This window comes from Pelophylax lessonae (genome assembly GCF_965119305.1).
Source record: "Pelophylax lessonae genome assembly, chromosome: 5".
NCBI classification, from domain to species: domain Eukaryota; kingdom Metazoa; phylum Chordata; class Amphibia; order Anura; family Ranidae; genus Pelophylax; species Pelophylax lessonae.
This window is the reverse complement of record NC_138772.1, coordinates 194,093,068-194,106,076: the sequence shown is the minus strand read 5'-3', so window position 1 is coordinate 194,106,076 and position 13,009 is coordinate 194,093,068. Positions and strand designations below refer to the sequence as shown.

At 40.0% G+C, this 13,009-nt stretch overlaps 1 protein-coding gene across 2 annotated transcripts in view; it reads right to left on the bottom strand.

The window, feature by feature from the left end:
* BMPER (BMP binding endothelial regulator) overlaps positions 1-13,009 on the bottom strand; it is a 357,423-nt gene that overhangs the window by 224,603 nt on the left and 119,811 nt on the right. For both annotated transcript variants that reach the window (XM_082259179.1, XM_082259180.1), the window contains one exon: positions 8,020-8,102. In XM_082259179.1, coding sequence (XP_082115305.1) covers positions 8,020-8,102 — 83 coding nt within the window. The remainder of the gene's footprint in view (positions 1-8,019; positions 8,103-13,009) is intronic.

The window sequence follows — 13,009 nt, the reverse complement described above, 5'->3', positions numbered from 1 at the left end:
CATTACTATGAAAGTAAAGAAACCCTCACTACAGTCACACGTAATAAAACACATTTGGAATACAAAGGCAGCAAAATCCAAATATTTAGTGACTTGTCTCCTATCACCCTGGCTAAACGACGGAGCTTACGACCTTACGCTCCATGTCTAAATGGACACAAGGAGCTGTGACTCAGCTCGGGTACCCCTATAGCAAGCTGCTTGCTGTGGGGGCACTGAAAAGGAAGGAGGAGCCAGGAGCACAGAAGAGGGACCTGAGAAGAGGAGGACCCAGGCTGCTCTGTGCTCTGTCCTTAAAGCGGAGTTCCAGCCACAAAATCGATAAAATCGATTTTGGGCAATCCGCTTGCTAAGGGGAACCCGAAAGAGAAATGGATAGTGCCGTTTTTTTTTTTTTTGGTCACTTACCTTATTATAGAAGAAAATATACTCACCTTCCTTTCCACTTTTTGCCGTCACTTCAGGTTTGCAATGATTCCTGGGAGCTGAACGTCATCGCTCCCAGGAATCAATGCGCCTGCACTGGCCCCGCTCGTCACTTCTGGTGCAGGAGCGGCATTCACTGCTAAACAGCTTCTGGGCATGCCCAGAAGCTGTGCAGGGATGCCGTGCCTGCCCTGGAAGTGATGAGCGGGGCCGGTGCAGTGCATTGTGGGACTCCGACGTCACGGAAGAGGACACGAAGAGGGGCGCTGCAGCTTCAGCTGCCCACACCTGAGATGGCAGCTCTGGAGAAGAAATTTTCAAGGTAAGTATTTCTTCTTACAGGTAAGTGCGACCCGGGACAGTTCAGAGGCTATCCATTATGGAATGTACTAGCCCTGACTGTCCCGGGGGTACTTTTAGCTCAAATTGACCCCCGAGGCCGGAACTCCGCTTTAATCACTTGCCGACCGCTCACAGTAATACTACTGCGGCAGGTCGACTCCCCTGGGTCCAGCGACCTAGACACAGCGGGAGTCGGGCCGGAGGAGGAGAGGCGGCGATTGCCATCTCTCTTCCCCGATCGTCGGGGAAAGTGTGAGAAGATCCGCCCGCTTGTGTAAACAAAGCAGGCGGATGTTTTCTGTGACAGACAGGGAGAGATCAAAGGATTCAGCATAGCTGAACCTGCGATCTCTGTCTGTGTCACAGAACCCACTCCCCCCCACACACGTCAGTAAGCATGAGGTATACATTTAACCCCTTGATCAGCAACAGTGTTAACCCCTTCCCTGCCAGTATCATTATTACAGTAACAGTGCACATTTTTAGCACTGTTTACTGTAGTAATGTTGCTGGTACCCCCAAAAGTGTCAAAAATGTCAGTTAGGGGTCCGATCTGTCTGCCGCAATGTCGCAGTCCCGCAAAAAATCGCAGATCGCCGCCATTACTAGTAAAAAAAAAAAATTTATAAAAATGACATAAATCTTTCCCGTAGTTAGTAAACGCGCTAACTTTTGCGCAAACCAATCAAAATACACTTACTGCGATTTTTTTTTACCAAAAATATGTAGCAGAAAACCAATTGGCCTACAATGTTAAAACATTTTGATTTTTACATTTTTTTGGGGGGAATGTTATTTTTTTTTTCAAAATTCTCGCTATTTTTTTGTTTATAGCGCAAAAAATTAAAAATTGCACAGGTGATCAAATATCTCCAAAAGAAAGCTCTGGGTTCAGCATTGCACAACTTCGCAATTGCCTTTTAAAGTAACGCAGTGCCGAATCGCAAAATATGGCCTGGTCAGGAAGGAGGTAAAATCTTCCGGTCTTCAAGTGGATAAAAATACGCTAATTGAGAATTTTTTTGTCAGAGACATGTTGCTAAATACATTTTGGCTTAAATATATGACAAAAATTGAATATATTGGATATTTTTTAACAGTCAAAGTAGAAAATAAAATTTTTTTTGCAATATTTTTGCTCTTTTTTTATTAATATTGCAAAAAATAAAAAGTGCAGAAGTGATCAAATACCACAAAAAGAAAGCTCTGTTTGTGGGGAAAAAAAAGGATGTAATTTTTTTTTTTTGGGTACTGCATTGCATGACTGCGCAATTGTCAGTTAAATTCACGCAGTGCCAAGTTGAAAAAAGCGGCCTGGTCATTGAGCAGCAAAATCTTCCGGGGCTAAAGTGGTTAAAGCCCACAGCAATTGAAAAGGCAGGTAGATAAAATCTATATCTAAATGATGTTACACATGTGTTTGTATTTGTACTTTATGCGCTAGACTTGGTAAGAGAAAATAACAAGGATCTGATTTCCACAAGGTAAGGGAAAGGAAAAGTGAAAGTATTCCCACAGCATGCTGTCAGATACAAAGTCTTAGCTTTTGTATTCCAACCTGAAAAAAATCTATATTCAGAGATCTGACTGCATTGGGAAAAACCTTACTCTGTTCTCTGTTATAAAACAAAAAAAAAAATATTACAAATTTTCCTAACATTACTGTTGAAAGCAGCTTTTAAAATGTGCTGAAATGAAAAGCATCATGTAAAAGAAACAGTGGAATTCTCACCTGTATAATTGTTCTCTTAAAAGGCTGAAGGTGCAACTGCTATCCTACACTTTCAGCTGTTTTAGAGAGAATGTACCCTACCAGACGCTGCGCTTTTTCCCACTGACCCCTATGTCCCTACAGGACACACTAGCGATGTAATAGTCGGTAGAGGAACCACAGTGTCCTGTGAAACAATCTTCAAAAGACCTGAAAATATATATAACCCTTTTCAACATATGTTTATTTACATCTTGTTATTTAAGGAGTTGTAAAAGCAGAATGTTTTTTTATCCTAATGCATTTTATGCATTAAGATAAAAAGCCTTCTGTGTGTAGCAGCCTTCCCAGCACCCCCTAATACTTACTTGAGCCCCATCTCTATCCCACGAGTCCTTCGGCTGTTCAGGACTCTTCCTCCTGATTGGCTGAGACACAGCAGAGGCGCCATTGGCTCCTGTGGCTGTCAATCAAAGGGAGTTAGCCAATCAGGAGAGAGAGGGGGTGGGGCCAAACGGCAGCTCCATGTCTGAATGGACACACGGCTGCAGCTCGGCTCGGGTAACCCCATAGCAAGCTGCTTTCTGTGGGGGCACTCGATAGGAGGGGGGCCAGGAGAGCTGAAAAGGGACCGGAGAAGAGGAGGATCCAGGCTGTTCTGTGAAATTCCAACTGCACAGAGGAGGTAAGTATACATTATTTTTTTTTTTTTTTTTAACGAGACTTTACAATCACTTTAAAGCCAGCTCAAGGCTGTTACTGCAAAAATAAAACCTCAAACCAATGTTATTGAGAAAAAAGAAATCTCTAGGTACACACTGCAAGGATTTTAGCACACTTGCTAGAGATTGGGGCAAACCATGTTTGCTGTACTTGATCAAAGCTTTCTGGATCAGTGCTAAGCTAACTTCCTTTGCTACAGACACAACGGCAATCGCATTGCTGCAATAAGGGACCCACATTGATAGGATCCTGTGCAGATATCCCATAAAAATTTAAACACTCTATGGGGTGGGAACAGAACCTACCGTTTAGCTCGCTTACTAAAAAATTACTACATATACTAAACTTTTACACCAAAAAGCGTATTTTATTCACCTGGAAGAGGTCCTTCCCACCACCCCTCTTGGAGTGGAAATGGCTGATTAATACTGCTCTCTCACTTTTCCAACACTTTTCCAATTTTGTTTAATATCTTCATAAGTGATATTGCAAAAGGCCTCGATGGTAAGGTTTGTCTTTTTGCTGATGACACAAAGATATGTAACAGGGTTGATGTTCCTGGAGGGAAACGCCAAATGGAAAAGGATTTAGGAAAACTAGAAGAATGGTCAGAACTCTGGCAACTGAAATTTAATGTGGATAAGTGCAAGATAATGCACCTGGGGCGTAAAAACCCAAGGGCAGAATATAGAATATTTGACACAGTCCTGACCTCAGTATCTGAGGAAAGGGATTTAGGAGTAATTATTTCAGAAGACTTAAAGGTGGGAAGACAATGTAATAGAGCAGCACGAAATGCCAGCAGAATGCTTGGATGTATAGGGAGAGGTATAAGCAATAGAAAGAGAGAAGTGCTTATGCCGCTGTACAGAACACTGGTGAGACCTCACTTGGAGTATTGTGCGTATTGTGCGCAGTACTGGAGGCCATATCTCCAGAAGGATATAGATACTATAGAGAGAGTTCAGAGAAGAGCTACTAAACTAGTACATGGATTGCAGGAAAAAACTTACCAGGAAAGGTTAAAGGACCTTAACATGTATAGCTTGGAAGAAAGAAGAGAAGAGGAGGGGATATGATAGAAACTTTTAAATACATAAAGGGAATCAACTCGGTAAAGGAGGAGAGCATATTTAAAAGAAGAAAAACTACCACAAGAGGACACAGTTTTAAATTAGAGGGGCAAAGGTTTAAAAGTAATATGAGGAAGTATTACTTTACTGAGAGAGTAGTGGATGCATGGAATAACCTTCCTGCAGAAGTGGTAGCTGCAAATACAGTGAAGGAGTTTAAGCATGCATGGGATAGGCATAAGGCTATCCTTCATATAAGATAGGGCCAGGGACTATTCATAGGATTCAGATATATTGGGCAGACTAGATGGGCCAAATGGTTCTTATCTGCCGACACATTCTATGTTTCTATGTTTCTATACAGTACATATACTACTATGGGGTCTCCAAAAATGTTTGAAAACATTTGGGGCATTGGATCAACTCTCTTTTTACTATTTACCCAGCTGGGTTCCTGTTGGACCATGTATTTTTATGTATACTCTCTTCAGATTAATCTGACTTGATATTATAAAACCAGGCTTCACTTTGTAATAGATATGTATATGAGTTATGCAGGACATTGTAAAGGGTTATAGGAGTTTAATATTATTGTTATTGTACTTGTAGAAATTTAGAAATTCAATAAACAGCATCTTTCAAAAAAAAGTTGAAACTCTCCGTGCAGTAATGTACAGTAAACCCCCCTCCATTGCGGGGGTTACGTTCCGGACCCAGCCGCGAAAAGTGAAAATCCGCGAAATAGAAAAACCCTATTAAAATGCATTGTAGGCATGTTTTTTTACTGTCACTGTACGTGTAAAAGCATTTTTAAGGTCTTTAAACACACTTTTAAAACAATAGAAACTCATTTAAACACATAAAAGATACTGAGAGACATAGCAAGAGCTATGGAAAACACAAAAATATTTCATTTTTAATGATTTATATAGTAAAATAACATTACAAAAAAAAAATATACCGGGACCGCAAAAACTGAACCGCGATGGAGCGGGGGTTTACTGTATATTAAAAACTTTACTTGCATTTAAAATATATAACATGGGATTGGTACACACATCTTTTCACAGTTAACTTTTAGTAATAGTTAACTTTCTATTTTCCTAATTTGCCACCAGCTATAGTTTGAAAAAACTGCAAAAAATCTAGACTATTTCAACCTTGGGAAGCATTCTGTACACTTTGCATACAGAACTATAAAGACATGCTTGTGTATTTGGCTGACTGCTTTCCCAATATCTTATTTTATGTCAAAGATATAAAGGTATCCAAACGCTTGACAATTCCTTTATTTAAGAAATAAAAATTAAAAAAAGGTCCCTTGTAAATCCATCATCAACCACAATGCCCGCCACCACCGTCCCGCTGGGAGAAAAAAATCTGAAGGCCTGACACATGTGACCAATCCCAACCATAAAACTAGCCAAATGACAGCTCCCCAAACGGTCCTCAGCTATTTAGAGAAAGTGGCCGGGATAGTGTTGACATAATTGCCCAAATATGACCATGGCCATGTGTAGGAAATATTGTAATGTTCCATTCCATGTCCATTTGCTTCTATGGCCAGATTACATGAGTGGTTGGTAAAAAAGGCCGTGGCTACAAGCGGCCACCGCTTGCTTTGCAACCATTGACACTCAGGAGAGTTGTGACATCATTGCCCACATCTGGCCATGTGGTCAGATTTGGGCAATGATGTATCCCACTCCATTCCTCATCCATTTGCTTAAGGGGCTGGGGATTCCTGGCCATGAAACTGAATGGGCTGGGTGACGTCAGTGGTTGGTAAGGACGTGGTGGCTGTAAGCAGCTGCTGCTCCCTTAGCAACTATTGGCAGCCTGAAGATGTCATAATTGCACACGCCAAATATCCTAAATGTTTAGATAGATGTCTGAACAGCCAGTGTGCGGTCCAAGCTCATCCCTATTTGTAAGTCTCTAACAATCTTGCTCCTTCCAGAAAACTTCTGACATTTATATAAAAAAAAAAAAAAACATGTTGAGAAAAACAGGGTTCCTTCCAGCGATGAGAACCCTTGCAAAATGCAAGGCAGTCACAATGATACTTTAACTATAGTACCCTGAGTCACTTACAAGAATGAAGTCACTTTGGTATTAGAACTTCTAAACTGCATACTGAGTCACTGATCTCAGAAATGACTAATAATCATGGCTGCCAGACAAAAAGCATTTTCAAGAGAGGTCAGCCATAACAGAATCTTTGTTGCTAGCAGGTTTCCTTCAAAGGAAAAAGGCCATAGATTCATAAAAAGGCGCATTTCTTAAGATAGGATAGCACCAAAGACTGTTTAAGTAGAGAAATGAAATAGGACACATTATTAGAAAATTGGACGAACCCTTGTAATCATAGTAACAATAAAAATATTAATAATAATATTAATATTGAGAACAATAACAAATAGTAATTATAATAGTAATAATAATAATAATTAGATATCATAACTTTTTTTTTTTTTATATTCCAAGCGATAATCAGTATACTGGAAAACTGTATACTGCTATTCACTTATCACTATCACAGAAATTTCAGTTTTTAATTACTTAAAAAAAAAATGAATATCCTGTATATGATAATTCTTTCAATTCTTTAATTCTTTCGGCTCTCGGAAGCAGTATACTATTAAAGAGAAAATTAAGCGATCGCTCATAAATACGGATATATTTGGCGGATTTTCTAGTAATATGTACTAGGCTTTAGGATCCCAAAATCAGATGACTTCTACAGCAACTCAGTGACTGAGATTTGATTTCAGCAGCTGGGCAGGAAGGCAAAGTGATTGCAGTGACAAACAACCAATAAAGGGAGAATATACTATACAATACAATTATAGAAATACGGCACAGCAAGATTTTGAAAATTAAAGCGGAGTTCCGCCCTAAAATTAAACTTACCTCCATCTTCTCGCTCCGGGTCACCTGAAAAACAAATGGATAATCACAATTTTTTTTTTTTTTACTTACCTGGTTTAGGAGAAAATATACTTACCTTACTTCCTCTTCCTCCCCTCGGCGGCCACGGCGATTCATCACTTCCTGGCTTTGCAATGATTCCTGGGAGCTGAACGTCATCGCTCCCAGGAATCAATGCGCCTGCACCGGCCCCGACGTCAGTTCCGGTGCGTGCGCCGTCATACCTTGCTAAACAGCTTCTGGGCATGCCCAGAAGCTGTGCAGGGATGACGCTGCAGCCCCGGAAGTGACGGTGGGGCCGGCGCAGTGCATCGTGGGACCGAAGAAGACGGAAGAGGACACAGAAGAGGATTGCGCTGGCTTCAAGCTGCCCACACCTGAGATGGCAGCGCTGGATAATACATTTTCAAGGTAAGTATTTCTTCTTGCAGGTAAGTGCGACCCGGGACAGATCAGAGGCTAGCCATTGTGGAATGTACTAGCCCTGACTGTCCCGGGGGTATTTTTGTTAAAAAAAAATGTCCCAGGGTGGAACTCCGCTTTAAGTTAGAAAAAAATTACAAAATATTTGCTCACCAAAAATATTAGTTGTTAGTGTTTCTTTCAAGATGAATAGCAATGAACACAGCTGTTTCCTAATTGTCACAAGCTTTATTTTACACATTTTCTATAATTTTTACATATTCATCCATGGATATTATTGAAACCTTTTTTACATAACTTACATGATATGATATCAAATGTGTAAATTGCACATTATTCCAGTTTAATAAATAATGAAAATATTTTAAAATAAATAAATTGGTATCTTACTTGACACTGCCGCATGATGCAGGGCTGTGAAGAGTCATGCCATTTCACTGAACTGTTGTAAAGGCTACCATGGAAGTTACAGCCTTGAGAGAGAGAGAGAGAGAGAAAAAAAAGTGAAACATGGAAAATATATGTATTTATTCTGCATCTTAATGTCAGTCTTATGGCTTATTGCATTCCACTTCTACACTATGGCCTAATATTTGTAGGCATGTAACCATCACAAATATTTAACATCTAATTCCAAGCCCATGGCCATGGTGTTGCCCCTCTTTGCTGCAATAAAAGCCTCCGCCTCACTAGGGAGATTTTAGAGAATCTAATGTGAGGTTAGATAAGGCCTACATCGCAATCAGTGTTTAAAATTAACCTACACACTACAGTACCTACTCTATCCTTGTGAGCAATCCTGTTGGGGGTGAAATGCGCATAGAGAGTGTAGTTATTAGGGTGCAGCCTTTTTGTATGGATTACGAAATAAAGCACTAGGACAAATTTGCAACTGAGTGTGACTCTTATCTTTCAATATAACTTGTTGGAACAGAGACAAATTGTAAGGAGCCAGCACCCGAGTGGTCTATAAATATCAGGAAGCAGAGGTTTAAAGCTTTGCCCTCTATCTGGGTACGTTTTTACTGTTCAGACCTCTGCAGTTGTAATTTTTTTTACAATGTTTAAAAAATAGGGAGCCCCAGAGAAATACTGTTGAAAAAAGTGAAAAAATAGTGCTGGATCCACTTTTTAATTGCTATCTTAAAGTGTTGACTATATAAATAATCTGATTCCTGGTTAGGCAGCTTCTACACCCCAGAGGATCTCCATGGTTCTCATTGGTCTGTAGTATAATGTAACAAAAATGGAAACTGAAATGCCACACCACTGCCAAGATGTTCATATACAACTTTATTCCAATAAAAGTCAGGGGGACTATCCAAAAAGTATCCAATGTGTTTCAGGGATCCAAAATTCCCCTCTTCATCAGGGTATGATTGGAAACAATGTGGATAAAATATACGTTTACTGAACCTTTAATGTTATTTCTTCCAGTGTGATTACAAGCACAGGCCTTGTCAGCAGCTGATTTGGCAGTAAACCTAACTCAAAGCAGCTGCTGACAAGGCCTGTGCTTGTAATCACACTGGAAGAAATAACATTAAAAGTCCAGTTCATTTCTAGTCTATTCACATTGTTTCCAATCAAATCCTGATGAAGAGGGCATTTTTGGACCCCTGAGTTGCAATGGATTCTTTTTGGATTGTACCCCTAACTTTTATTGGAATTCAGTTGTATAGGGACCTCTTAGCAGTGGTGTGGCGCTTCAGTTTCTATTTTAGAGAAATAATGAGGACACATCAAAATTCAAAGTTCTCCATATGCTCCTGGCTGTAGCATACCTCCTAGCGTTCTGAGATGACAAGGGGTACCCCTTTTAGCACAAAGTATGTAAGCAAATAAAGCACACCCCTACCATGTCCCCAGTTATGCAGATCACAAAGATTTGAGGTGCAAAGAATGCTTAGTCAAACCCACAATTGCTTTTTCCAATATTCTTTTTCAAATAAAACTGCCTATCAAAATAAGGAAAAGCAATAATCAAAGAGCTGGATGAAAGGTTTAGTGTGGCATAACATTATTAGTAGTTAAATATTATTATTGCAGTCTATACATCAGGCCAAAATTGAGGCGGGCGGAAGGACAGAGGGATATGATCCAGAAGAGGAGACAACCCCTCTAAATCAGAGATAGTTGGGAGCTATGCTGTATGAGTAATGGGAAGTGGGAAACCCATAAAGAGTTGTTTTTTACTTACTATTTACTTATTGTTTACTACTCTATAAGGTCACAGCACTACAGGAAACTAATGGAAAATATTATCCATTAAACCAGTACAATGTAAAACATCTGAGCCATAATACTTATGTAGGAATCATTGCATTTCATGTTTCTTCCCCTGATTTTACAAACCACAGCCTATATATAGCAAGCCTTACCACAGCCATTTTTTTTTTTTTTTATTGGAAAATGCTTTGAAATACAAACATAATTTTTTAAAGGCTGCCTGCTATGTATGAAAATAGATTTAACATTCCACTTTTTAACAAATTAACTTTTAAGAATCCACAAACCCCAGACTGCATCAGGAATATTTATTTTGTTTGATGCTTTCAAATATTTATTGATTATCGCTTAAGACTTAGATCCCAAAATTGTGTGGCCTTTAAACCATACTTAGCATTAATAGACAACAAATAGGTAAACTAATACAAAAATAAATACTGTGGACTAATAAAGGCGAACTCCAGAAAGAAACTAGTGGACTGGGGAGATTCTAGTCTCACTGCTCTTTTTTCTGCTGTTTAACCACTTGAAAAAAATAGTTCAGGAAGTACTTTTTGGAATTGCTATACTATACTTTCATATCCCTGTGTTACAACATGTAGATGCTTGGCCCAAAGAGTTACACAAGTGAAACATATCGGTGGCACAGAACCCATAACTGCTTTGAAAATTGGCTTTTTAGGGGTTGGGTTGGGATAAAGAGCATTTGCAAATCCAGATCTGGTAGAGAGTACAATCCACTTGAGTTCTGTTTAAGAGCTGTTATAGCAATAATGAGGAGGTCCCAAAAACTGAGTTGGTGAAGAAAGTTTTGTGCACAGTCCTGCACCCACTTATTGTATTATCTCTAGGAGTCTATATAAATCTGTAATCAGTCAGTGGTTTTCCTACTTGATTATCCAGTCCATTGAGCGCTGTCCACCAGTCTGTTTTTTTCTCCATGTTACATCTCCCACATGTTATTAGTCAGCTGCACTGGTTCCGGATGAGTCCTATTCCCTTGGTTGTCTCATACTATTCTTTGATTCACATTCTCTAGCACTTAAGGAACAATGTCTCCTTTTGTTAAGTAGAAGACAACTGGGTTGGGCTGACACCAGTCTTGTAAATTTCTGTCCACAAAATCCGGTGTCTTGTCAGCCCACAACAGAAATTAAAGACTAAGCATGTGTGACAAATCAACAGGGATTTTCTGTACTTTAACTTTTGCTGACTGCAAAAGGCATATATGCAATGGCAAGAAAAGCGGGCTATAATGCCCAGTTGGCAAATATATGTGTCCATGGTGGCCTGAGGTTGTGTGCTGACAGCGTGCTTGCTAACCAAGCTGTCACCAACGTCTCCCGGTCGGGATTTCTGATCAGGAGCCAGTGTGATGGGCTTTCCATCCTGTGACTGCTGTGAGAGTCAAACACAGTGGATACATTAAAGCGAATCTGTCAACTGGGCACTCCAGCCCACATAAAGGGCTTCTGGGAGCATTAGGGGTTAACGCATGGGCAAATGTGCATTCATTGTAAAGATGTACTGCATATGTTTTTTGTGCTCAGGCATACACTGCAATGGGCTGTTCAATAGGAAACTAGAGATGAATGGTAGATTGAAAGGAGGTAAGTGTAATATGTACAGTAACTAATTCTTTTTATACCCTGCTTTAAACTGATCAGTTTAAAGTCTTCACCTGAGCTGGTTCCAGGACCCCTCAGGTTACACCTTCTTTGGCTCAACTAGGTGTCAGATCTATGGTTTCTTAAACAGACCATTTCACTAAAACCCTGATTTACACTTTAATGTCACATTTAAGAAAAAAGCTGCCATCAATGGAATAAACCAATATGAATGTGAGAAGAAGACAAGCTCTGACACTACCCAGAAGGCACTAGTTGTCTACATTTCATACCTGTCAGCATCCTACAAGGGAGGATTTTTACGATTCCTAGAGTTGGGCTTTATATATTAGAGTCTCTAACTAAAATATGACTTTTTGATCTATTGACCCTTTTAATTAAGTCTGTTTAGTTTGCTATGATTGCAAGCTGGCTACAGTAATAAAATGCAAGCATTCAAAGCTCATGCAAAAGACTTCAAAAATCCTCTTGAAATGCGGCAAGAGCCCAAAATCTCAGAGAGAACTAAATTACAAATTCTAGCAATCCCCTGCACTGTTAAACTCCTACCATTTTACTATATATTAAAACCAGACATAATAGCGATGAGCCAATGGGAAGGCATGCTAGACAAAAGTGGTGAACCAGCTGGTGTCATTAAAGGGAAGTGCTAATATTTTCTTAGTAAAACACCCTGGAAATTTAGATTTTTCAGGGTGCTCTGAATTATATTACTAACTGTTGTCACTAGTTTGAAACATTACCAGAAAGAACAGGTGTTCTTTAAATAACATCAGCAAACAGCATTGAGCATTAGGAAACTAGGCATTTCACAAATTGGAAAAAACAGACTGAAAATTGAGTACATAGGCAGGTACAGTCTGTATTCTCCACTGCAGGTGGTGCTCAACCGCAATGCCAATGCAGGTCAGAGAGGAAGTTGAGAGAAACTTGATTCCTCTATGATTTCCTCAGTTACAGGGAGGCAGCTATCCTATTGTATGCTGATGCCCCAAATGACTCTGGCAGCTATCTTGGGTAAGGCAGAGTCTATTTCTGACTCTGGCTCCTGGGCTTGGTTTGCTTTTTGTAAATGACTAGTGTAGGGAAAGGAACCCCATCTGTCAGGGACACTACTAGAGGTAGGGAAAGATTCCAGAGGGGTAGGGACAGTGCAGGGACTATGTCTACCTTCCAGGAAACCTTCCCTTTTGGCTGTTGACTGGCCAGGTCGCATTCTGTTATCCAATGGCAAATGCTGTAGGCATTGTCCATTCTGCATCCTGTGGTTCTACCGATGTTATAAGGGGCTCCAGCTGGGTGTGCACTCCGCAGGGCCTGTTGTGCTTGCTGAACTGTTCTACAATACACTATTACTTAGACTCAATGTGTTTTCTGCCCTAGCCCACAAGTAGTTAACAAAAAAAAATCAGGCAGCACAACAGCCTTTCAAAATACTGGAAAGTTCAGCAGAGTGAAATACACACCAAACTTCTAACCAAACTATTACAGGTTCCTAAGATATTACCAGGTTTTCATTGTGA